At 45.3% G+C, this 27628-nt stretch overlaps 1 protein-coding gene across 1 annotated transcript in view; it reads right to left on the bottom strand.

Annotated features, from left to right (window-relative positions):
- Positions 1 to 8632: 8632 nt before the first annotated feature.
- Myt1l (myelin transcription factor 1 like) overlaps positions 8633 to 27628 on the bottom strand; it is a 132901-nt gene continuing 113905 nt past the window's right edge. The window contains exons 16-19 of the mRNA XM_028768803.1: positions 17925 to 18016; positions 14529 to 14632; positions 9076 to 9219; positions 8633 to 8773 (exon numbers count right to left, since the gene is read on the bottom strand). Of these exons, the coding sequence (XP_028624636.1) occupies positions 8633 to 8773; positions 9076 to 9219; positions 14529 to 14632; positions 17925 to 18016 (481 nt within the window). The remainder of the gene's footprint in view (positions 8774 to 9075; positions 9220 to 14528; positions 14633 to 17924; positions 18017 to 27628) is intronic.

Genomic DNA, 27628 nt, shown 5'->3' with positions numbered 1-27628 from the left:
CCATTTTGGCTCTTCAGGCATTCATAATGAGTGTCAGGCATCCCAGCCGCCAGTCCTGCCTGCGTCAGATTCTTTAAACAGGATGCTTAAGCCAGGTGTATTGGCCCACACCTTTAATCCAAGCACTTGGGAAATAGGAGGTAGATCTCTGTGAGTTCAAAGTCAGTCTGGTCTATATAGTGAGCTCCAGGACAGTCAGGACTACATATTAGAAACCCTGTCACAAACAAACAAAGAAACAATAGAAAAAAAATCCAAAAATTTCTCTTAGTGAAATGGACCCAAACATAGACTGTTTATTAAAAAAAAAAAAAAAAAAAGGGACCTGGGCTGGGGATATAGCTCGGTTAGTAGAGTCCTTTCCTACTGCCCTAGTTTCATTTCTTGTAGCTTTAGATACAACAGGCTCATGACCCTACTTTCTCTTGGTATCATCCGTGATGGAGGGAGGCTGGGGCCAGCTGGGCTAAGCTGTTGGTTACCAAGAAGAGGGGGAGCTTTTATAGTCAAATGGTGGCACTTGCTTGTCCCAGGGTCCTCCTGATGCAGCATGCTTGTCCCATTCAGAGTTGTTCTACCATGAGTAGGTGCTGCACAGCACCTTCTTATCCTACAGTTTAAGGGTCAGAAACATCATTTCCCACCATGATGTTACAGGCTGGTAAGGTGAGAAGCTCAGATTTGCCTTCAGACTTCCAGGAACACTGTTTTCTTAGCAGAATAGAGATGGGCAGTGTCCAGCTACCTGGATCTGGGGTGACTTCTATGACTGAAGCAGTCTTAAGACACCAGAGGCTAAGAGACTATAAAGCATTGGTTTCAATTTATTTCAGATCCCAATACCATCCCTCCTCCCTCTCTCCCTCCCTCTCTCTCTCTCTCTCTCTCTCTCTCTCTCTCTCTCTCTCTCTCTCTCTCCACACACACACACACACACACACACACACACACACACACACACACCTTCCTCTCTCTCAGCAGCCAGACTTAAACTACTTCTGACTTCTACCTTCAATTGCCTACACAGGACTTGATGCCACCTACTTCTGGGCTCCAGCTTCTGCTAGAACTGAGGTGTTTCCCTGTATCTTTGTCTTCACTCACTGCAGTGGGCTGGCTTGGTTGCGTGCCCTGAGAGCAGATCTATGTACTCTTTTCCACTGACTGCAGATCTGTTTGCTCCCCATAAGCAATGTATCTACCCCCTCTGTCTATAACCATCACCATTTCCAAGCCCAGGCTCCACTCTCATTAACTGCCCACGATCTCTGGCTCAGGGCGCCCACCCCTTGTATCCTCTGAAGAATATTTCTCAAATACAATGGTAAAAGATGAGATTTACCTGGTCTGTTGGTAAAAGTCACTTCCTCTCTAGATAATGAGAGTCAGTGGGTTTGGGGCAGATGAGAAAGGATACTCACTGTCTCTCCGTTTTCAAAGCCAGACCAGACTCACTGTGCCATTCCTGTCTGCCTTCCTGCTTTGTTCCCCACCTGTCCCCTCCAGCACCATATGCAGGCAGCTGTCAGTCATGAGCTACTATGCCTCTGTAGCAGAGGCAGTGAGCATGGGAGCTAGAGACAGCTCCATGCTGCCCCCTGGAGCATGGAGCCCAGGAATTTCTTTCCACTCAAGGAAAGCCAGAATTTTCTTTCTTTTTCATTCTTATGTGGTTTTGATTGCGTGCTTTTTTTTTTCTTTTTAGGAAGAGTAGATATAGAATTGGAATTTATCAGGAAGAGATTTTAACCTATATTTAAACATAAGCATTACCAAAAGGAGTGGTGCTGAGGGAGACGATGAGACACGCCCAAGTACTACGGTTGTAGGTTGTAGGCTTCTGAAGAGAGTGAGCTCACTGTGAGCTTCTCTGGAGTCTTCGGAGTAGACGTATGTATGCTTTCCCTCTTTTCCTTTTTCCTCTTTCCATTTCCCTCCCTCCTACCCCATCTGTAGCTTAAGCTGGCCTTGAACACACTACGTACCTAAACATGACCTTTAACATATTATCTTCCTACCTCTATGTCCTGAGTCCTGGGATTAAAGGCATGCACCACTGTATACAATTTATGTGGTGTTAGGGATGAAACCCAGGGCCATTCCTAGCCTCCTAAGGCTAGCAGCTGCCATCCAGCTCCTCAGAACCTTTCCTTCCTGAGGACACCTCTGATGCTCACCTGTTCAAGTCCTTCCGAAGTAGTGATAGTGGCCAGACCCAGGGTCCAGTGCTTCCAAACACACATCTTTGTCTGTTCCCACCCCAGGTCTCCACTACCTTCCAGTCTGGAGCATCTTAAATCTCTTGGGGGAAATTTCCTTCTTGGTCTACAGAAGTTTCTAACCCTGAGAGTGGCATGGACCCAGGACATAGCTGGGAGCTGGTAAAGTACAGTGTCACCTTTGGGTGCTGCTGGGAAGCCCAAGTTTGAGCAGTTGCTTTGAACCTTTCCTTCAGGAAGCCAGCACTCTCCAGACTACTGCTGGCTACTCTCTATGCTAAGTGGACTTGGAGCAAGGCTCGCCTTCTTATCCTTTCCTGGCAGGTGGGTTCTCAGCCTGTGTTTATTTAGGTTTTAGTATCCGGGGCTATGTCTGTCAGGGGTCATTCAAATGGAGGAGGAAGGAAGGTGGCAGCACTCTGCTCACCACTACCATGACCCAGGGTATGAACAGATCTCTGTAGTACTGTGGGAAGTGTATGGAGAGTGATGGTCCCCTGGCCAGGGTTCTCTGCTCGGATGCTCTCTAAGAAGCAGGCCACTGTAAGATAGGCCTCTGCAAACCTGACTTTTGGAGTGGCTGCTCTTGTGGGGCCCAGAGGACCCTACTTTAATGAAACCATGGAAAGCCCCAGCTTGAGTTGGTGACTTGGGAACTAAGTTTAAGACTTTTCCCAGCCCACTCCCCACATAGTCTTACATATGGTTTTGTGCCTCCAAATATTAGACGGGATAATTATATTAGTATCTATTGTCTCTATCTCACACATGACCAGAAGTAAAACATAATTACTCGGAAACCTCATGAAAATGAACAGCTGCTGAGCCTGTTAGCACCCCAACTGTGGGCGGCACTTAGCCTTATTTCTTGTGATTTCTGCTGACATGACACACTGTAGCAACATGAGATCAGAACAAAGCCAGACCCTGCATTAATTACTTATCTGTTGCTATGCTAAAACACTTTATGAAAAATGTTAAAACACTTCATGAAAGAACTTCTTGGGACTTACAGGTTCCAGAGGCTGAGTCCACCATGGCTGGGAAGCATGGCAGCAGGCAGCAAAAGTGAGAAGCTGAGAGATCACATCTTCAATTGAAAATGTGAAGCAGAGAGTACAAACTGAAAGTGGAGTGAGGCTCTGAACTCCCATAGCCTGTCCCCAGTGACACACTTCCTCTGGCAATGATCCACCTGCCAAAGGTTCCACAGCCTCCCCAAATTGCTCCACTACCTGCGATGTGTTCAAATACAGGAGCCTAGGGGACACATCTGGCTTTTCAACCAGCACAGACCCCAGAGAAGAACAAAGAGAAGACAGCTGTGACTTACTTAAGCCCATGTCATCTCTTATGTCCCGGGAGGTGACTGGTAATTCCATGCTCCATTTCTGCTCTCTTGTTTTCCTTCAATTACTAGATATCCTTCACCACTAAGTCTCCCCCATGTAACCCAATATTTTTGTTGATACTCACTTATTCTTTGTTTTCTTACCTTGCCTTAATGAAGAAAAAAGACTTGAGCAACATAAATGATAGAAGCAATACTGTAGAGTTGAGTGGGAGACAGACCCTGTGTAGTTTGGAGGAGTAAGAGGACCTTTGGAGTAAGGATGGTCTTGTGTGTGTGTGTGTGTGTGTGTGTGTGTGTGTACATGTGTGTACTCGTGCACACGTGCTGTTCTTTGGCACTCTAGATATCTGCTGTGGCCACAGACCATGACTTCTTCCCTCATCATCCCCAGCTCTTGTGCTTAGGTATTAAGGTTATAAAAGTCAAAATTTAAAGCTAGGCAATGGTGGCATATGCCTTAAATTCCAGTACTCAGGAGACCAAAGCAGGCAGATCCTTGAGTCTGAGGCCAGCCTGGCCTATAAAATTAATTTTGTGATGGCTACACAAAAAGAGAGAGACACCCCCCCAATATATAAATACACACACACACACACACACACACGTGCACACAAACACACATATGTGCACACAAACACACATGTGCACAAACACACATGCATACATACACACGTATATATGCATCTATGTGAGAAATACATGCCTCAACCCTTCTCCCTGAGACCAGGAAGACTGGGAAGTCTCAGGCTCTGAGACACAAGTAAGGGATGCCACTCTGTTCATTGTCTTGCCTGTGCTGTCCTACTCAGAGGCATTGTGAGCAATAGCCATTCAAGGGCCCTTCTTCTTCTGATTTTCTTAGGGCAGTGGCCTGTGACTATTTTCCTGCTTTATCCTCCTTCTCTGTTCTTGCTGGACCCACACCAATGCTATGCTGTGCCTGTGAGTTACCTGTGTGTACTCAGCCCACCCTAATGCTGCCCCCCTGGGTTTTGGTCACTTACCTGATTTATTCCACTATGGTTGGTATTGTATCACTTCTGCTATGCATTTCTCAGATTTGTCCACTCATTTCTCCATTATAGGAATTTAGGATTATTTAAAATCTATTTATATATTCAGAATAAACATTGTGGACCAGTGAGTTTCTTTTCTTTTCTAAGATTCTGAATGTTATTTGAACAGTTTTAAATAATGATCTTGCTTCTAGGGTTGCTCCATGGTTGGCTGACCTGAGACATTGACAACTGCCTTTCTGTTAACTTTATTTGTTCCAAAAGACAGGATTTAATAGAACTCCACAGGCAGCTCTGAGGCAGAAATGAAGGAACTTGGGGAAAGGGTCACTGCTCACCTACTGGCACTGGAAGATCTGAGCATCAGCTCCAGGCACTGTCTTGATGCTGCCAGCTCTCCAAGAAGCAATCTGCTGGAACAGGGTCTGAGGAGCTCACTTGACCCAAAGTGTTTAGCAGCAGAAGTCACCACGGGGAGTGAGTTTCCAGTTTAAGCAAGATTACAGGGGCTGCTTCCTTAGATTCTATGTATTAGGGAATTGTGCACGCTATAGGAGGCTATTGTGGAATTTTAATCTGTGACTTTTATTAATGGGATAGGATGGTGTGTGTGTCACATTTGAAGGGCCAGTTACATCTCATAGGTGACTTTGTCGCTTGGCTCCTGGCTAATGGCCTGAAAGCAGCACTTCATCCTTTGTGAGCTCCGGAGTTTTATAACCAATAACAGCCAGGTGATGTCATGTGCTCTGCTATGTACAAGAGCAAAGCATTCCTTTAAAATGAATCAGTCAGAAGGTTGCGATCACACAGCCAATGTGGGACACAGCGTGAAGTAACAGTGCTGCCCCCCTGAAACCTCTGTGTCTTGGCAGACACAAGGGACTGTAGTGATGGGGATGCTCAGTGGGTGGAGCAGGAATCTGAGCTAGTATGTGATCCCAGATTGCATTCCAGGTAAGGAAAACCTGGGAAAGCCCCTTCAGTCCCACTGGGCCTTCTGGTTATGGGCCTACGTTCACCAACAGCAGTGCTGTTTGAAGCCTGAGAGTTGCAGAAGGATGCCAAGCTGTTGGGAGACATCTGCACCTAAGCAACCAGGTGCTAATCCAGGTGCTCAGGCTGGATCTCAGCTGGGGCAGGGGGGAGGGGCAGGAGTAATAGTAAACAAGGCAACGTTGTCCTCTGGGAAGCACAGCACGCATGATGCTTGTGGGTGCATATCCATCCATGTCCCAAGTTCCAGCCCAACCCCATAGGGCTACTCCAAAAGCCAGGACCAGGGACGTGGACTCCAGGAGCCTGAATGGCCCTCCAGTGAAGACTCAGACCCATTCGAGATCCTTCGTGCTACAAACGTGGCAACACCTTTTTATTCAGAGTAAGATGTGTTCACATCAGCATGACAAAGTTTGTACAAAGTTCACAATTTAAAAATGAAGTATCACAGCAACTTGTGATTCCACACATTTATAGCAAAATTAAAGTGTCAACAAACCCATGCCGTGTAGTACAAAAATAAATCAAACTTCAGTTCCACAGAGAGCACAATAAATAGTTTATACAAAATTCTGTCTTAATAAATGATTACTTAAATTAACTTAGAAATGAATATGAACAATAAGTTATAATAAATATGCTCTGATGACTCACAATAACCCCATGTGGAAGGTCAGCATTCTAACATGTGACACTGTGTGATCCCTATATATAGTCACAGATAACTTTTGATTTGATATTATGTACCAACGTTACATGAGCAGCAGATTTGTGCTTAGAACCCCTCTCCATTGTACATAGGTGATAACAATAAGAATCCAAACTGATACTACCTATTACTCTACTAAAAGCATTACTACATTGGCCAAGAAGCTGCAGACAAGACGCGGTGGGGAAATGCATGTGCCGCTATGAACAGAGGCCCCCCCCCCCCCAAGTGTGGGCCTGGGACCATGTGTATGGCATCAGGTGACAGTAAGCACCTTGCTTCAGCTCTCAAAAAGGCAATTCTGAGCATGGCAGCTACAACTAATCGCACAACAGAAAGGGGGCACTGGACAGAGAAGGTTCTGCAGAGCCCCAAGTAATTACATAATTTTTTTCCCCAGCTAGTTATTAAAGTCCTTGTGGAAAACTGTAAGCTTTTGTACAGTGAACAGTATAAAGTGCCGCTGGGATATTCTTATATTTATACATATATATATATACCGAGGTTGAGTATTGTATCAGAATATTTGTCGTGAGATCCCTGTAGTCTCCCTTAGTAACCGTATTGGGTCAGCCTCGAGGGCCTCCTCTATAACTCATCCACTTCAGTGTCACAAGGCGACTGACACAGGATTGCACACCTCCGTACGGATATATAGGACAAGGCGAGTGCAAAGAGCCGACTGGCACATTGTGGGGACAATGACCCTGTAAGTCCTGTTCTGCTAAAAATATTTTTTTATTATTTTTACAAAACCCATCATTTTTTTTTATTTCATAACAAAATTTTAAAGTACTTTTGTACTTCCTGCATAACATCAAGACATGGAAGAGAGAGATGCTACTGAAAGGAAATCAAGTCGACATCGGGGAACACAACACATTGTCAAAGACTACTCAGAAGGGGCGCAGCAATCAAAAGTGGCCGTATGCATACATATAGTGCAGTCATTTGGGAGGAAACCATCAAATTTCAAAGGTATCGACAAATCTAAGATGATCTAGTTTAAAGCAAAAAAGTGCCGCAGTCTATTTAGTTACTTTAACATCTGATTGCACTCTTTCTCAGGTTAGGTCACCATGAGTCATACAAGGCTGTGCAGACGCTAGAGTCAGCTGGACCCAGCGAGGGCAGAACGTGAACGTCCTTGGCCTTGGTGTCCAGCGTGTTCTGGATAGGACCAAGGCTTATTCAAAGTCAAGAGTTGGGGCAGGGAGGGGAAGGGGACGGTAGAGCTGCTTTCCCACCCTCCCAGCAGAAAATCCCATCCAGTAACCGGGGTAAGCACAGCCGTTAGCCTTCATCCTCAGATGTGAAACAAGAATAACCAATGGTGATGCTTTTTGAAAGTGAAAGGGGGAGATAAATGCTTAAATTACCTGTTTGCTCAAATTGAAAAAACAATCAACTTCTGCTAGGTAAGCTAGATTGTGGTAACAGTTCAGAGGGGCACGGGGCTCTAGGAGAAATAAGAGAAGTGTGCTCCAAAGGTTACTGAAAACGCAAAGGAAATCTTCGTGTTGTCCACCTCTGACAAGCTCCTGTCACGAGTCTCCACAGTCCCACCATGTAATGTTTAGGAGTTAATTAAAAGTGCTGTTTAAGCTGCTTTGAATCTTCTGCCAAGTTTCCATGGCTTGATGTTGTCTTACAATAAATTACTTATTTCATTTCTTACAGTTAATCCATATGCCATTTCCTTGGAATGCAAAAAACCTCATTTATTGCCCCCACCATACACCATCCTCCTAAAACAAACAAACAAAAAAGTCACATAATATTTCCAAGCATTGTTCAAAAATAAAGCATTTTTTTGCAACCAATTCTTGCTATGAAACAATATGCACACAAAATGTATTTCTTAAATTCCACAAAGTCCTCCAACCTGAGGCAAAATGATAATGTCTAAGAGTGGCCAGGAGGCCACAAAGTGATCATTCAAACCTGCTTTTTTTTTCCTTTTTCTTTTTGTCCATTTCAGTTCAAAATACTAAAACATTTAATCACTAAAGCATTAAAAAGAATTTACACTCTATTTATTTTCATCAGCTTACCTCTTCAGAAATATATAGAGACCCCCAAATGTGCAGACAGCAGCAGCTATAAACATTACATGGTAAATCACACTATGTCAGCTTATATGAAAACGTACAAAATGTGAATGTATCCAAAACTAGTCTGCAGGTACTATCTCGAGAGCACACAAAACCATTATGAAGTCTTGTAGCATAACACTGTTCCGACAGAAATCAATATATAACACTTTCTGGTAAGTTACAGCAGCAAGAAACAAGAGGCATCCTTTTAAAGCATGAGTCATCACTAGAGCAGCTGTTCAGACCTGAATTCCTCTCACAGCCTGCTTTATATTTTCCAGTAGGGCTTTATTTTCTGGACTCTGATAACGATCTTGATTTGTATACATTTCCGTCAAAGTAGTCACGTAAGCATCAAAATTTTGTTCATTGATTGGATCCTACGAGATATTAAATAGTAGTTCATATACAACTTTTATTTTCTGAATAGTATATTCACAAAAGCATAAAACAGTATCATAGCATAGAGCCACTGTTTCCATAATACTTAACAGGCCTACTCAGAGCACACTTAACGTTATGCGATCAGCCCCACCAATGTTGCTAGTGGTTAACGGTATGGTTTCAGGGTGGTGACCAAAAACAACCAAAAGCTGAAGGACCACAGACAATGGCACAGACAACTACTCAGTGAAGTGGACTGCGGAGGCTCCGAGATGCTCACCTATGCCTAGTCACTTACCATGTGAGGCAGCTGGATGTTGGCGAGGCTGTGGATCAGGGACTGGCTCAGGTTGGCCAACTCGTGCAGGAGCGACTCATTCTGCTGCTCAATGACTTTGTTCTCCTCCTCGATCGTCTTCAGGTTGCTCTCCATTGTGGTGATCTGAAATCACACATTTGGGTGACATGTAACAGGAGGCTGGCTGTTGGGAGCATGCACACTGGCTGAGGGGACAGGACAGAAGCTTTCTGCTCAAGCAGAGGCTGCACCGTGGGGACTTGAATTTGTGTCTTTGATTCTTTACATTTGAGCACATAGTGCTAGGAACAGCGACCATGGAGGTATCCCTACTGACTGACTGCTTTCTCTCCCTTCACTGAATGCTCTCAGGTCTGGATACTCTCATCTGCCCGCTCTGTCCCTGTGTCCTGTAGGGAATGATGTTAGTTCTTTAGAATTAATGATGTTAATTTCTCTTTGTGGTGTTATTGTCTGCTCTGACGGGTGCTCTGTCCCTGTAGATAACTAGTAAATGTATGCAGGTAGAGGTCTGACTGGTCTCTTGGTTTGGCTTCCTTTTCCTAAGACAGTGGTTCTCAACTTCCCTAATGCTGTGACCCTGTAATACAGTTCTTCAGCTTGTGATGACCCAAATAAAATTATTCCTGTGGCTACTTCATAACTGTAATTTTAGTACTATTATGAATCATCATGTAAATATCTGTGTTTTCTGAAGGTCTTAGGCAACCCTGTAAAAGGGTAATTTGATCTCCAAAAGAGTCTCAACTCACAGGGTAAGAAACACTGTTCTAAGAAGTCCAGGAGAGCTGAAGACTTGCCATGTGACCCCTACACTGAATTCCTCTCTCCTGAGTGTCTCTATCCCTCTTTCCATTACTCTCAACTTTCCTTATTTTCTTGTTATTCTTTAACTGCACTTGGTTTAAGTTTTAGGCTCTCACGTCTCATCTATAGTCAGGGCCTGTGAAATTCTAAGAGATACTGAGTTGGGCAGCAATGTTAGTGGGGCTTCTCCATGGAATGAACATGTTTCTTTTGTCCTACTGGGGGAACCTCTTGATGCCATATGGTTTCCTCCCCTGTACATCCTGGTCAACATTCTAGCATTTTTTTCTGTCAAATTAATGTTTCCACCTGTGGTGGTTTGAACAAGAACAGCCCCCATAGCCTCACAGATTTGAAGTCACCAGGGAGTGGCACTGCTTGAGAAGGATTAGGAGGTGTGGTCTTGTTAGAGGAAGTGTGTCACTGGGGGCTAAGGTTTGAGGTTTCAGAAGCCCATGACAGGCCCCTCTCCATCTCTCTATTCCTCTCCTCTTAAATGGATACTGTGGCTTCCAGCACTCATAGGGCTATTTCAGATAAATTTTCCCTCTAACCTGCATTTCCCACTCATGTGTCTAAAGGTAGCTAAAGGGTCTTTCTAGCCAAAGACACCCTGTCATTTCCAGGAGCTGTGTGGAGCACCCACCATCCAAGAAGAAGCTATAGAGACTTGAGCTACCCTGTTTTCAAGACAAAAAAAAAAAAAATCTCACGTGTCAATGCCACATAAGCAGTTGAGGAAACTACGGGGATTGCAGAAAAGTCTAGTGCAAGTCCCATACAGAAAGGCAGTTCAAGCTGCAAGTGTGGCTTAGAAATTTCAGTCTCCAGGTGTGAACCCAGCCAGTCCCAGGCCATTCACATGGGCCTGGGCCGTTTAGAAGGGTGCCTAGACCACTCAGAATAGTGAGTGGGACATTTAAAGGGTGGACACACAGATATAAAATTGTGGGACCCTCTAAGTCTCACAGCCTGGCTTCCTTCCTCTTGACTAACTAACTGACTTTCCAGCTTCCAACTGGGCCCTCAATTCAGTTCCTGTGAACTCAGATCTGAACGCCTGAGGCCTGTGTTAAGGTGCTGTGAACCTGGATGTCCACTTACACAGGGGAGCCCCGCCTTCCCTAGCAGTTTTCTGAATTTTTATAGTTTTCTTGTTTCTTAGGACAAGAGCCTGTACATAAACTGGCAGCAAGGTTATCTGTTTTTTTCTAAAGTATTTAACTCCACTGAAGGTGTCAAAGCCATTGAACACAGTGTGGCCATTCTTGCAGGCATAGTGCTACAGGAGAGTATACAGAGGACATCTCTACCTCCTCCTCAGGCTCCTAAACGCTCTGGTCCCCAGCAGTGGTCTGTGGAGAGCCTGTACCACCTTCAGAGCCAGGCTGCAATCAGAATGTGCCTGTTTTGGATCTCATGGAAGAACACTCTCAGGTAGCATGGGTCTGAACTCTAGGGGCCCTCAGATCCTCTGTGATCATGATAGAAGGTTAATGAGGATAAACCAAGATGAAGGTCTTCAAAAGATAAGCACACACCACAGATTTACTCCTGAGCAAGTCTCATGTCTGCCTGCCTGCCTGGTTCCATCTGCCTCCAGGCCTAAATGTTTTCTAGGCTGGCCTCTATCAGAAGTTACTAAAGATCAAAGACAGTTCAAGGCCCAGTTTTGAGAGACACGTGAGCCTGTTTCTTTTTGTTTTCCTTCTTTCAATTGTTACTGGAGATCCATAAGGATGACATCACCCTGTGATGCAGTCACATTGTTTAACTCATGCACAGTACCACATAGAGCTATACGGCAGCAGCTATGAGTCTTGTGCCACTTTCACCTGGAATAGAACTGTCATGACAAAGGCTGTAGGGTCCAGAAGCCAGCTCATTTGTTCTATGATTCCTAGCTGCTGAGATTCAAAGTCAGTGTGGCTTACTTCACAGACACATGCAGAAGATGCACAGGACAGGGACATATGGCCAGTATGAGGTCACTGAGGGAACAAGACTTCGGGAAAGCTCTGTAGCAATGTGGTCTTCTGTGCCTACCACCACATGAGATAGAAGTGGGATCAAGAGAGGTGTTGAAGGTTTAGATTAAGACTGAGTTATACGGAGAGTTTTAGATCACAGAGAGAATAAACCACAATCTGATGAGTAGCACAGAAACACAGCAGCTGAACACCAGCTGCAGGCTGACACCTGCCAACTTAGCCAAGGCAAAGCTAGAAAGGACAGGGCCAGATGCCAGGTAATTTCTCATTAGCAGTCTTCTCTGAGAGTATGATTCACTTTCATGTTCTAGCATCTCTTTCTCTTCTCCCTCCTCAGCAAAGCTGCTCAGCCCAACTGGTGACCAAAGGGGAGAGGTTCTTTTCAGGGTTAATCTGAACCCCCCCTTCTGCTCCTATATTTTCTGTATTAGAACGTTCCCTTCCAATCACCCATGGCCTCTTCCATTTCTCCTGGCCACAGAACAACCACCCAGTGGTAGCTTATATCCATATCACTTTCCTCCCGTGCCTTGTTCTGTGAGTCTTGTCTCCTCTTTCTTGTTATTTATCAGGCATATATTCAATTTCTGTGTTTCCCTTGGTCCAGATGTGCTCAGCTCACTTTTGTAGCTCTCTGCTTGAGTCACTGTATAAGCTCTCAAAACTTACATACAGTGGATGGACTGATTTGGACTGGATGAGATCTGTCATATTTAACTTGGTGAATTGAGACTCAAAGTCTGGGAGTGCCCAGCTGGGTGCTCAGAATACCCTGAGCCCCAATACCTATACTACATTGAGTACAACTGAATTGGGGTGAAGTGTATATTGTCTTTGGCCATTTTGCTTGTCCAGAGAGTTATCTGAAGTCCTATTAAGAGTCCTTTCTGTATAGAGCTGCAAAACACAGAAACATTTAAGATTTCCAGGCTCATAAGAGCCATCTTGGTTGTACCAACTTGACCAGAAACACTGCTCAAGTATATTACCAAACAGTGGGCTCACCTGCTCAGTTATATGGTAACAGGGAAATTTGCTCCTCAGATTGAATTCTTACAGTGGACAGGGAACTGAACACATTGAATATTTCACACCAGTGGTCTCTGGTTAGAGAAGGTACAATGGTTTGTGTGGGATTTGAGTATCCCTGGGCTTCACATGTTGACATTTGAAACCTACTGTGAAGAGTGATGAGGGTGAAAACTTAATCTAAATATTGATGTTAGCAATGCAGCCTGTGTGGGTGATAAAAATTAGAAAAGGTCTTGGATCTCCGGAACCATGAGTAAAACTGGACCTGCTTTCTTCACGCCATGCTCTTCTATAGCACAGCATGCGTTAGCAGCAGAAATGGCCTAATGTGGATGGCAGCATCAGAATGGCAGGGGAAGTAGTTTTTACTTAGCAAGTATTTGAGACACAGAAATGCTCGTGTGTACCCCACTTTTACTTTCTAGGCTTCACTGTCTAGTTCTTTGTCAAAGTCAAGTCTGGGTTCTTCCTGAGCATAACTCCAGTCACCTGGGTAGAACCATAGCCCTGGGCACTGGCTGTGACTTTCTCCAGTGCGATCCTGACAGAAATGACTTCAGCCTTAACCTGTCTTTGTCCTGTTTGCCTCAAGTCCTCTGTTAATGTGTAACCTAACACATTAGTACAGTGGCCTTGAGTACTTCACCCAGGAGCTGAGTGAACATGGCAAGTCATATGTGTCATTAATATCCATGGTGACACTTGCCACAGTGAGTGCCACAGTGATTGTCATGAAGGGCTCCTCTCTTAGTTGACACTCATCTGAGTGTTCCAAGAAGCTTTTCCCTCTCCTTCCCAGCTGGCCACAAAACCTTGAGAACTTGAAATTCAAAATCAGCTTTCCATCAGCCCACATGCTTGGAGACCCAAGCATTAGGTGATGTTACGCTGAAATCTTAGGGCTTCCACTACCACTGTAGATGGATGCAAAATTCTCAAATAACACCAGGGCCTAAACACCTTGAGAGAAGACTCACATCTTCCATCTTTCATAGAGCAGTTGATCTTATGGGAATGGCTATTTGCAAATGGTCTGGTTGAACACAGAAACACACATAGGTAGGTAGACAACCCACAGCCACTGTGCTATAACAAATATTGCCATGCAATGATTCTGTAGAAGGCGAAGTCACCCACTGGGGGGAACAAATGGGGAGAAATGGAAAACAAGGAAACCACGCTTCTCCCAGGAGCTGCTTTTAGTCCCTCTCTAAGCAACAATACTCATTACAACTAGAACAGAGAAGAGGCTTCTTACTAAAACCAGAATAGAGGCTCCGCAATAGACCCAGAATTGAGGCTGAATTGCTAATACTAGAACTGAGGCATCATCATAGGATTAGAACACCAGCTTCACATTGGTATGAGATTTGAGACTCTATGTGAGAACTGGAATGACAAGCTTCTCACTAGAGCTAGAACTGGAGCCAGGCGTGCTGCCATATGCCTGTAAGCCCCATGCCCTCAAAGCAGGTACAGCAGGCTCACAGGAGTTCTATGGTAGCTTAGGCACATGGGGACAACATCAGGAGCAGCAACCGCAGAGGAACAAGAAGCAGGGATCCACATTGGAGCGAGAATTGCGGCTTCACAAACTGTTACCTGAGTTCTGAGTTTGATCATGTCAGCCTCCATCTGGGAATTGGACTCATTAAGCTCCTTGATCTCTTCATCTAACTGCTTGATTTCTTCATCATTTTCTATACCTGTAATGGCAAAATCACTATGTTAGGGCCACAGTGCCTGAAAACACTGCAGTAGAAATACTGTGTTTTCCATTTGGAGTTGAATTTTCTTGGGAAATGTATCATTAAATTTATAAAGAGTCATAGCTTGTATGTCTTTATCTCCCCACCTCTGCCTGCCTTATAACCAAGGCATCTAGACAAAACAAAGATCTTGTAGAAAGAGCCCTGGTACTGACAGGTCAGAGCTCTAGGCTGAATGCCCTGAACCTCAGGATTTGGTCCTTTGACTCTGGACAGAATTTCCTTTTCTGACTCTTGATTTGCCAGGTTTTACTCTTCTCCACTTCTTGCACTTAGCATCCTCCCATGCTCATTTCTTGTCCTGTCATGATGAGCACGTCAGGCTTCCACAATGAGTTCTAACAGAAGCTGACTTCAGACTTTTTCAGAAGTTGGGAAGAACGTAAACCTGACTTTCTTGGGCTGAGCAGTCTGGGCCTGCAACTGCCACTATGCAAGAGCCTAAGTCGCTCCCAAGGCCAGCCCTGGCAAACCCAGGTATGTGGCTAACTACCTGTGTTTACAAAGGGTATTTTTAACATCTGCTCTGCTGTGTTCTGCTGCTGACAACTTTATATCATCAATAACATTACAACGAGAATTCTCTTATTTGGGGCTATTTGGTTTTACATAGTTGAGGACACATGAAGTACAAAGGCCATTATCCTCGAACATGACATTCCTGGGCTTGTGGGTAGCACTGGCCACATTCCATAGTGAGGGATCCTTCTGCAGACCAATGGGTAAAAATGCAGTAGGCCAGGCCTTGCAGAATCTGTTTTTAAGCTTTGCAGACAAATGGGCCCAGATGGAGGCCAGAGATACCTGCAAACACTATGAAGCCTGGCTGAAGAGAGATATGATTGGGCCAAGAGTTCTAGCAGAGAAGAGAGACAGGTCTGTGGTGGCTGAGCCTTAAGAACTGCTTTTAGTGTGTAGAAAACAAAACAAAACAAAACAAAAATGTGTTTCTGTAAGATAGAGGGTAAAACCCAAAGCAGCTGATTGAGGGCTGGAAGACTGAAGCTGAGAGCTTGCTGCCCATTCTCTCTAGATAGGCTGTCCAGTGTGAGTTGTCCCTCCCCTAGGACATGCATATTTATCCCTGAAGCATCTTCATTCTCTCCTCCTTTGAACTGACCTTTGTCTCGCAGCTACCTCCTGCACTAATGAGTATCCAGTGGGTACAGATTGAGAGAAACCTACCAAGAGGTGTTTGTCTTGGCCTCAGGGCTGGTCTGTAGGATGCAATGGTAGCTGCCCTGTCAGTGTCTGCTGCCTGCTTTGAGTTCAGTGCCTATCTTCTTTATGTCAAGAAACTTGGCTTCTTAGTGGGCAAGATGGTGGTGGTATTGTCTGGACGTATTTCAAAGCAAGCTCTTTATGGTGACTGTTTAAGGCTCTAAGGAGAAAGCATGCAGATGAGCCCAAGGCCTTCTGGGAATCAAGAGACTCTAGTTGATCTCTACATCTCTAGGACACTGGAGATGTAGTGCCTCAAGTCCCTAAGCTTTCATCATACATATGGGTAAGTCTCTGGAGACTGATGGGCCACATGTTAGCATTTATACCTGTCCCTGGCAGAGAAAAGGCTTCTGCAGGCACTATACTATCTTTAATATATTAAATAACATGACAGACAGAAAGGGCATGACTAGAGTCCATGTACCTGCATACTGCAGTTGACCTTCAGCTGGGGTTAAAGGAGAGGGCCACTAACCAGTTATAACTTCAGGACTGGGATCTGAACTGGGAAGCTATTATGATGTAGCAGTTTAATCTGAGGATCTCTCAGCCATGGCCACTACACTTGTAGTGCACCCACAACACTGATTTAGGATGTGGTATGCAAAGGAGACCTGCGAATCTACCTTTCTGGCTTCAGGATGATTCTGGGTTTTGTGTGCTGAGAGTATAGGTAGAACTTCTTGGTAGGGATGCCGCTACCACTCCACTAATCTTACTCATAGATTCTGCTTACTGGTTGCTGGAACTAGCTTGAGCGAATGCTGAGCCATGGGTATTGGTGAGATATAGGAGGTACTGCCAGCCTCTGACATCTGGTTTTGGTCAGGCCCTCAATAATTGACATGTTCTATGTGTTTCTTCTTAATTAAACCCACAGCTCTAGTGTAACAGGATCATGCTGCCATAACTGGCGTTTCTCCAGTCGGTCCTGGGGATCCAAATATACGTCCTCATGCTTGAAGAGCAGTGTCTGATCCATTGAGCTATCTCCCTAGCCCTGTTCTATGTGTTCTTGAATAACAACTCCTTAGTCCATGGGCCAAAACCAAACCCACATCCTGAAGTACCTTAATGTTCCCTGAAGAAGGCCTCCCCATATAATCATGTCTTCTGCAAGGGACACCATAGTTTCAAGCTCTCAGAGACACTAGACAGTGCTTCATCTCTATGCTGGGAACCTGTTCCCACAGAAAATCACTAGCAAATATACAAAGAAAGCATGTAGCTATTACCTGAGGAGAAACTCATTTACAGTTTGAGACCTAAGAGAATAGGGCAGAATATCCCTTCGTCTTGGCTGGAACCACCATTGGCACTTAGCTACTGCTTCTCTCTGCACTTGAGAATAGACAACTCCAAAGGTGCCACAGCATTGCCTCTGTGCTTGCAAATGAATTTTAGTTACTGTCTGAACTATGTAAATGAGATCCAAGAGTCATAAGGATAGACTGTGGAGTGTGACTAGTACCTGTGGGTTAGTATGGCTTAGCTGTTGCGTACAAAATCCTTCCAGGACCTCTGAATTCCCTTGGTAAACTTTGTATACACATACTAACCAGTCACTAGCAATGGGGACTCTTGAACTGGACAAACGTTAAAGATCAATTCAAGATACTCCATTATTGAACATGCTGAGACAGAGAAGACAGGAAGGAGGCTGCTATCCTTGCCTTTTGTCCTCAGTGTTCTAAAGCTGCTCCTAGATTATAGCTTAGGAATGGGGGACCAAATAGAGGAAGAAAGAGAGTACCATGGTTGTTAGTGAGCAGGTTGACGCAGTGTTGCAGATCCTGGGACATGAGACATGGGACATGGGATATGGGTGGGGCCTAATAAGCTCTGCTTCTGTGGTCTTAGAACACTGGGCTAAGTCACTGATACAGAACTGGCATACAGTGACATCCCACCTCTCTAACCAACATGAATGATCATTCATTCATGTTGTTACCATTGCTGGTCTCTCTGACCAGCAGGAGTGCTGGGGACTCCAGGGTGTAGTTACCGTTGCTGGCTCGCTGCTTGATAGTCAACATCTGTTCTCCAGACAGCTTTGCTTTCTTCATTGCTGATGTGGCTCTTGGACATCCTGACAAGCTGTTGATAAGAGAAGGCTGTTAGCCATGGGCTTCAAGAGAGCCCAAGCCCTGCAGTGACAGGTGAAGTATCTCAGAGTGTTTATCAGTTCAACTGGTATCACAGAGAGCTTGAGAAAATCAGATCCGTGGTGCTATGTGCCAGCACATACATACAAGTAACATGTGACATGGTAACATGGTCTATGTGTACATAAGCATGCTCATGGGCTGATCATGGGTGTATAATTAGTGTGGTCTCTGGAGTGGGGTCTCCAGAGCAGGTATATGAGGCAAGGGGACTCATGCTCTTCCTGGTGTAAGTCACAGAGCTAGTGCAGCTTTTATGGAGTGACTATATTCCTTAAAAACTTGCTTCTTATGGATAGCATCAAACTTATACAACAACTAGGTTCAACCTGATTTCAAGCACAATGAAACAAAGTAGAATAAGAATGTTCCACCCAGATTTGGTCACCATGATCCCCTTCACATCAGCCTCCCACCAACTGTTTGGGATGAAGACGTATAAAGTCAACAACAATAATGTCACCGTTATCTCTGAAAGCAGACCCGCTACTCAGCCAGGTTTTCAGGTTGTTCCCGATGAAAGGTAATGTGCTTCTGCATCATCACCATCGCTAGCTTTGGAACTGCCTGCTTGTATCTTTGAGGTTATCCCCTCAGAGTTTTTACTGAGGAGAGAAGAGCCATTCTAGATGTGGGTAATACCATTCTATATACCAGGATTCTAGACTAATTTAAAAGGGTTTTAAAAGGAGGAAACAAGCTGAATGCTAGCATTCCTTTCTCTGCACCCTCGTTTTACCCAGGTGTGAGCAATTCTCACTTCCACAGCCTTGACTCCCCTGGAGTAAAGCCTTCCCATGTGGGCATGGGTACATTGGAACATGCCTATGACCCTGGCCCTTGGGTAGTAGATGCAGAAAAATTAGGAATTCAAGGAAAGTCTCAGTTACAAAAAGAGTTCAAGGCCAGCTGTGGCTATTATGAGACCTCTCAGGAAACAAAACAAAGCACACTTCTCTCCCCCTGGAAATAAACCCAGACTAAGTCCATTGCCCAGAGTTCTCCCTCTAGGGAGCCTGTCTGCAGCTACCAGGAGGTATGAAGGCAGAAGACTGCTTTCGGCATGTTTTGCTCCTGAAAAGCCACCTTCACACAGCCTTACCTGCTGCTGCTGCTGGTGTTTCACATGGAACAGACACAGTCCTATTCCCATAGCTCCTTTATAGGCTTTGATAAGTGCAACACAAGGTGCTATGTACAAGCAAGGGTATCACTGTCTGCTTGTGCAGACATGAGATGGTGAGGCTATTGTCATGGGATGCCACGACTTTTTTACTGTCAGATTTTCTTTGGACAATTAGAAGGATCTCACTTTGAAATAATAGAAATCTCCTACAGTCATCCTCTGTAGTAGCTTCTCGTTCACATTCACATAATCAGCATCATTTATGTATATAATCATAAGTGCTGAGCTCAGATGTGACCAGATTTTCTGGGGTGAGGTGTTGTTTACAACTTTGCCCACAACATACATTTAATGCTTGGAGTGTGTCAATGCTAATATGTATAGCATCCCAGGGACAAGAGTGCTCTGCCATAGTATGGTCTGTAGGATCTCTGTTAGCTGTAGGCTAGGATCCACCAGGGGGCATGTGTTGTGTAGATCTGGACTAGTTTACCCGTGAAAGAAGAGTTAAGGTCAAATTAGGATTGGGTATGTTAATGACTGTAGTAACTTCTGCACATTGCTGCAGTTGTCTGTGCTAGTCAGGTGCCTGAAATGGGAGCTTCTGGGCTGATGTTTTCCAAAGAGGGTATACCTGCACCCATCTCCATTTCCAGGGAAAGTTGGGCATGATTGTGGGCATGAAGAGCTAGTCACTCCTGCAGACATTCCCAGGACTGTGCTTTCCAGAATAGCATGTTGCTCCAGCCTCAGGTCTGGCCCAGTCCTACAGAGCATGCATCTCCCAAATTACTGCTGTTACTATCTTCTCCCAGGCAAGCCTCTGGCCATTCTTGCAGCAGATTTCAGAGGCCAGGAAGTTGAACAGAGAGTTTCGGAATGTGGAAGACTGGGCTCCAGAGCCTGCCTCCCTTCCTTACTTTGTACCCAGGCTGCTGCCTCAGGATGGATCCTAAGTCACATGGTGTTATTCAGTCTCTATCCCTGGGGCCCATGTGTGTACGTCCCTTAATGGAACTTCAGGGTCTTTACTTGGGCTGAATCCAACAAACCACACACATCCTGTGCTGTCCTGGGGCCCAAGGTCATTTCTTTAGCTCAAGACCAGTGGTTTCTAAATATCATTTCTAACATTGTCAGCTTAAAGTCTGCACACTGGTGATTCCTCTCTGCATTTCTACATTTACCCATGATGCTCTTGGGTTTTATATTTCTGCCTCAGCACTCTGTACTGACCACTCAACTTTTACCACCTAATTATCTATTAAATAGAAGCATATATTTCAGGAAGCTTCTGGCACAGTCTCCACCCTGCTCAGGTTGCTCCTCCTAACTCAAGAATACCTGCAGCTCAGGGATCATATGCCCAGACATCATACCTGTGCATCTCAGGCTGTTTCTGGACCAAGAGCACACCACACTAGGAATTTCAGGAGTGCTTTTGCAAACTTTGGTAAAATTGCATGTAGTAAATGATGGAGAAAAATGACACCAGATGACATTTCCCCCTTAAGATTCAGCTTTCATGGGACCTGATGTGCATTCCACACATATCCTGTGCATGAGAATATCTGTAGTTTCTTCTGTTTTCTCTACAATGAAGATTACAGAACCTCTTTCTGGTGAGTTCTCTGGGCTGACCTACATTGTTTTACCACAACAGATATTAAGTGCTTCCCAGTAGCTCTGCTCTACCAGAACCTGGTTCAAGGACTCCTGAAGTAGAGCTCCCGACTTCTTAATGCAAGGCAGGCCTTCTTTCTTTGCAGTCCTCAGGAGAAAGCCAGATGCATTCTGGCCTATGCTGCTTCAGTCTAGCCTTCAGGTATTCACTGCCCAGAATTCCAAAAATCTTCCTTTTTACATTTGTAAGAGGAAATAAAAGGCAAATAAAAATGCCATCTCACACTGAACTGAAGTCCTAGAAATAGCAGTTTTATGTTGCTTCTGTCTTCAGTGAATAAATCTACCTGACGGGAAGGGTAAATAACAGTGTTACATAAGGAGGTGAGGCCTGGGTGGGAGTTTGGGAAACTGTATCAGGAAACAGCAGAATCAAAGAATGCTGCATCCTGCTCAAATATCTCATTCAGTTCCTGCCATTCCAATCCCATGAGGACATCTCCTCATGGGTCAAACTTGGAATTGAGCCCTGAGCTTCGCTCAGACCTCTGGGTAGTGTCGGATTCCTCGTAGACATACTGCCATCTGCTGGTTACTTGCAGTCTCCTCTTTGCCTGGCAGTGGGTCAGACTGACCCACCACAGCCAGCTTCCCTGCCACAGAGAGTTCCAAGCAAAGGAGCCCAGTTTGTCTTTCTAATAAAGATAGGTGGCTTTGGAGCTTTAACTTGTAGTTTCAGTATTAAGACCCATTCCCCCCTATTCCTCCTTGTCTGAGGTCCCAGACATCTGGCACCAGGCATCATTTAAAGATACAACAAGGAGTTCAGTGGCTGCACAAGGAGGAGGGAGGGTCCCCAGTCTTTATCAGGACAGGGGTTTCCTGGAGAACCTTCAGCTGCACATAGATAACTAAACTCCCAAGGGTGTGTGAGATCAAAGTGGGCAGGGCATGAGCATGAGGAGCAAAAATGTGATCAGGAAGAAAGCCCAAGGAAGCATACAATGAGTTCACTAGGGGTCTGCTCAGCAAAACCAGGCTCTCCTGGATTCAGACTTCTAGAGGCTTCCAGAAATGGGAGGCAGCATCCATTGTCTATGTGAGACATTTCTCTTCCAGGAGCCTTTACCATTTTGTATGGTCTGTACTTGGAATTTGCTGTGTGACCAACCACCCATACTCAAGTTCTTTCTCCCTAAGTGGCTTAGCTTTTTCAATCGATGGAAACCCTGCCAGCCTCCTCAGTCTCTTAAACAAACACTCCTCCAAAAACTTGGGGACATTAAAGAGAGGGGTGCTCACCAAAGAGGTCATTGGAGGAGTTACTGAGCAGCAGTGATCTCAGAAACACTATGAGAATGTCTAGAACCTTGCTAGGAGTTGGGTATGGTCACACATGAGGCAGGCAGATCTCCATCCGATTCAAGATCAGCCTGGGCTACAGAGAGGCTCAGTAATAAGATAAAAGAGGTCCTTGTCTGGTCATTGAATTTCATATCTCCACCTGTTCATTCGACAGTAGCAGATCGAGTAGCAGTTCCAGAGCACTTGCTGGACAAAAGGTGGCTCTACAGATAGCAGCAGTAGTGGTTGACAGGTCCCTCCAAGATGCTGCGCTACAGCAGGTGCCAAGCACCAGTTTGAGTCCTCTGTCTTCTGTGGTTGTTTGAACTTTCCCTGAGTAACAGATGATTCTGGCAGGTTTCTTAGATAATCTGGAGTCCAGACTGGGTTGACCACTCCCTCCCTAACTTGGGATCTAACACCTTTGTCCAAACAGAAATGGAAAATCTGGCAGATACTGTCCTTTGAGTATTTAGCTGCGGTGTAAGGGCAGGTATGGACGAGGTGGAGCTTGGTAGCCTCGAGTTTGAGTATGGCCAGTGTTAGAGTGACAGATGTAGCCATAGAGACAGGCAGAGGCTGATGGCTGGAGACCAGACTCATCTGCTGTGCTCCAAACCTTGTATTGTTGCCACTATCATGGAGAGCACCTGGCAAGGACTATGGAAGAAGCCTAGAGAGCAGTGGCTGCTGGGTCGGGGAGCAGGTCGGGGTCTGGGGAGACAGTGGGTATAGGAGAGAATGTCACCCAAAGGCTTGAGAAGCAGACATGCCACTGTTTCTAATTTCCCAGCATGTTTCTGAGTCCTCTCCTGTCCTCTTCTGTCCTGTCCTGTCCTCTCCTCTTCCCTTCCCTTCCCTCCCCTCCCCTCCCTCCACATCTCCTTCCCTCCTCACCCATTAATCCTCTCCTTTTTTTCTTTCCCTTCATCTCTCCCCTCTCCCTCCTCTTCTTGATCCCTCCTCTCCTCTCCCTTCCCCTCCCCTCCCATCTGTCCTCCTCGTCTAAGTTCTCCCCTCCCCTCTCCTCCTCTCCTATCTTCCCTCTTCCTAGATTTTGTACGTGATAGTCAGTTCTATGTGTCAGTGTGGAAAGGCTGCAATTCCCAACTGTTTACTGTTTAACTTAACACTATGTGTTGTTGTGAGGATATCTGGAGTGACCTATCCACCTCAGTTGATTTCAGCAGAGGTGAGGGACAAGTTCACTGGTAGACTTTGAGAAGAGACAGGTTCCCAGGGAGAGAAATTAGCCTGAGGCCTTAGGGTCAGTGTAGCCTGGATGGATGTACCAAGCTTCCCACCACAGGTGGAGGAACCCCTTTCTTGCCAGGGTCCCATCCATATCTCCCACAGGAACCATTTCTCTGAGAAAGCATGATTCGGTGCTTTCCTCATCTCCTGGTTTCTTTCCCCTGACGTGCTCAGGATCTCCACCCTGTGTACTTTTCTTGCTTGCTTTCTTTGGTAATATTCTTTCTTTCAAGTTTCTCAGTTCTCTGTTGTTTTTGGTCCCTCCCCCCAGGAACTCTTTAGTAGTTTGTTACCCATGCTCTGGGACCATTCATTCTTCTGAAATATAGTTATGTCATTTTGTTATCTCTTTACAATTTATGCCTTCAATTTGGCATCTTAACTTTACATGTAATCCTTCCTTTGTACTTAGGTTTTAAAGATAAATCTACCCTCTGTCCCCTTGGGTTATAAATGTAATATACTTTAATACCACTTTCATCCTTTCCTGCCTGATGACAAATGATAAGCTTGACAGGAGTTTTCTGTTTCCATGGTATTCCTGGTTTTTGTGTGGTTTGTTTGTTTGTTTTTATTTCTCCTCTCCTTTCTGAGTTGGTTTGCTCAGCGTCTGTCAAGAAATGCAGCACTCTGCTTAACTGGCTGTGGTTCTTGGCTCTGGTTACCTCTCTCATAGGTGCCAGTGACCATGAGCATTTCTTGCCTGGCTGCTTGCTGGCTTTAGTGGGAAGCCAGCCTCCTTTTCCAGAGAACTGGACTTGGCAGACTGCAGATTCATAGGAGTGGTCAGCTGGAATCTGAGGCCAAGAAGGAGGTAGGGCCTCTCCACTGTAACTCTTGGGCCTTCTTTCTGTAGAGATTTAGCTGTTTTCAGCCTGTAGAGCACTTGTTCCCAAGATTCCCTGCTGCTTTGCCAGAGTGCAGGAGGCATGTGGCCCAGCCTTTAGGAGCCCACCTGCCCTTGTACAGTTACAGCTGGCCTTTGCCTCAACACCCTCAGAGGCATATGGGTATGGGAGAATGTCAGCATGTGTTCTTGCTTTCCTCTTCTCTGTTCTCCTTCTCTGTCCATTTCTCACTTCCACATCCCCAGCTCAGCTGCTCAACAGGAGGCTGAGCCTGAACTTGTCTCTCCTTTGCATGCGCCAGTGTCAGTGGATGGGATGTGTTCTCTTTCTTTGTATTTAGGTTGTATTGTACTGTGTTTTGCATGTTCACTATGAGAATCGGTCAAGCTAGTGGTATCAAGAGATTCAGTGAGGACAAGTGCATGTATATCAGTCGTTGGAGTTTAGCCAGGATTCTCAATAGAGGTGATACATAAAACTTTCTTCTGGGCAATGTGTATCTGTAACTTCATATACTGGTCCAAGAACTTGTGTATCTCCTCTCTTGAGGTGTCCATCTGACAGAGCTGGTCCCTTTTCTAAGGGGGTGTGACTCAGGCACTTAGCTGGGTACTACCTGTACACTTTGGACTAAGTATGGCCCTGCATGGGTCCAGGTGGTTCAGTGACCTCAAAGAGTCTCTTTATCCAAGGTAGGATAGTTGCTGACCACAGAGGGAGATGTTCAGAGTGTCAGAGGACACATCAACAAGACCCAGAGGCCCCAAGAGCAGCTCCAAGTATCTGTGGAACAAGAGCTTTTCTCTGGTCAAGTCTTCATCTGAGTCCTCCCAGGCTACCCCTAACCACAACTCTCACAGACAGCAAGAGCAGTTCCCTTTGTTTCTCTTTCTTTGTTAAGGCTCAGATAAGGCTTAGTATCTGGATGGCTAGATCCCCAAATAGAGGGACCTGATATTCCAAGTGGTGAGCATTATTTGGAAATAGGGTCTCTAAAGGATGAGCTCAAGTTAGTGTGGCCCTTAATACAACTGTACTCACATCAGACAACAGTACAAGAATAGAAGGACTTATGGGGATAAAGCTTGGGGGAGCTGGATCCCTTAGGGCTGGAAAGGGCTGCCTTCAAAGTTTCTGATATGTCCACTCTAGCCATGGAGGGAAACTTCCCAGTGCACACTGGTCCATTGGGTGGCCTTTGGAAATCAGTGCAGTCCCATCTGGTGGCACATCTGGTTTCTTGCAAAGTGTTCCCATACTCCTAGTTTCTTCTTCAAGCTCCAGTGGCATTGATTCATGAGAAGAGCAGCTAAATGAGAGTTACCTTGTTGCAGAGACTGCTCAGGTATCGACATGGACAGTAGGCAGCAGGTATAATAACCACAATGAGGCAAAGCCCATCATAACCACAATTTCTACATCTACCATGATCATAGCCAGAATAATCCCCACACTGCAACAGACAACACAACCATGACTACTGCCACTGCTACAAGCAGCACAATACTACAAATATCACACAACCAAAACCACTGCTACCATAAACAGTACAACCCAGACCACTTCCACCATAACCCTCACTACTGTGGATCGAAAAACCCTTAGAAGCGCTGAAGACACCTGAAATCTGCTCTCCTGTCGCCTTCTAGTCTGCCATTTGAAGAGAGAAGTAAATGTCTCAGTGGGAGCCTGCTTTGTCAGTTCTGGGAAAGCCAAACAAACACTCTAGAAAGACTGCAGAGGTCTTACCGCCCAGCCCCAGGTCAGGGAGGGCTGAGCAATTACTTCAAAGAAAACATCACTCTTACAAAAATACTTGGTTTTAGAGTGAATTTAAACTTTAATTTTGGAGACTATCTGAGTTTCCCTGTAGAACTAGACTGAGGTGACAGTAAATCGGACACTTATTTTGCAAACACTTATCCTTCAGTATTTGAGGAGATTATTTTCAAAGCTCCAATCAGACATGGACACTCACAAATACTCAGTTTTCTTTTATAATAGGCTGGAGTATTCACATATGACACCCCAACCTCGTTCCCACTTGTTTTCCTATGGTACTGAGGACTGAACCTTGGGCCTTGAGCATATGGCAAGCTTTCTACCATGGAGCTATGCCTTTCCTCTTAAATCTCCTCTAGGTCATCTATCCTACTCAGGACAAGGCAGCCGTTTCAGAGAGTGTATGATGGGCTACAGAGATGGCTCAGTAGTTAGGCATTCATACTACTGTTGCAGACAACCTGAGTTCAGTCCTCAGTACCTATTCTGTGATGCTCACAGCCACCTGTAACTCCAGTTCCAAAGAATCTTATGTTTGGACCCCATGGATATCTGCATTCATACATGCATAGGACCCCCCTCCCCAAAACATATAGACACACATATAATAAAGAATAAAAACAAATCCTAAAAAACAAAACAATGTAACTGCTGCAAAAAATGGTATTTTACTGCATTGCTTTGGGAAAAATCACTGGAAAAAATGCAAACACATTCAGAATAGAGGCAACCTGCAGTTAGTTGAATCCTGGGATGAACACAGATAACCTGCAGTTAGTTGACTCCTGGGATGGAGAAACTGCCTTCATTTACACATGGAAAGTAGGCTCCAGATGTTATGAAGCCTACCTGGCCTCCTCCTCTATTTCTGTATTCTTCCCCTGAAGGTATAGGCTGTTGTGTGCATATTCCTGGCTGTTCCTGCTCCTGCCCAGATCTAGCCAAGCTTTCCTAGAGGATGGAGGCTCTCCAGCCAGTTCAGACTGGCAGAAAGCCTTCCTGCATTTTTCTCCTCTCTCCTATTCTCTTGCAAGTATCACTTGGAGCTTGCCTGGCTACTATACACCCCAGGCCCTCAGCTCTGCATTGTGAGAGGGAACACAGTGTCTCTGTCTTAAATATCTGAGCCCTTCTCTCATATATCCCTTCCCTGATGCATGAAAGTTCCGTACAGCACCAAGAGATATTGATGATGTGAAGGAGATAGCAGTGACCTACCATACACCCAGACACTAGGAACTAGACTGGAACTGTGTGTTCACCTTGAAGTCCTACCTCTCATTCCTCCTGAAAAATTTTCAGAACAACTTATCCCTCCCCCCACCCATGCCCATGCTAGTGGTTTCCTTACCTGGGCTGCTCCCACAGATGTCCACATTGCTCCTCCCTCCTCAGTTTTGGCTTCTTGACCTACACCAAGACTGTGCCTCACTTGATCCCTGTATCATGTCCTCCCCCCGTCTCTCTCCTCCCTCCCCCTCTCCCTCTCCCTCTCCCTCTCCCCCTGCCCTTCTCCCTCCCTCTCCCTCTCTCCCTCTCTCCCTCTCTCCCTCTCTCCCTCTCTCCC

The sequence above is a fragment of the Grammomys surdaster genome, unplaced genomic scaffold (assembly GCF_004785775.1).
Source record: "Grammomys surdaster isolate TR1022 unplaced genomic scaffold, NIH_TR_1.0 188, whole genome shotgun sequence".
Lineage (NCBI taxonomy): Eukaryota > Metazoa > Chordata > Mammalia > Rodentia > Muridae > Grammomys > Grammomys surdaster.
Note: the sequence above shows the minus strand (reverse complement) of the source record. Positions and strands in the feature narration are given on the sequence as shown.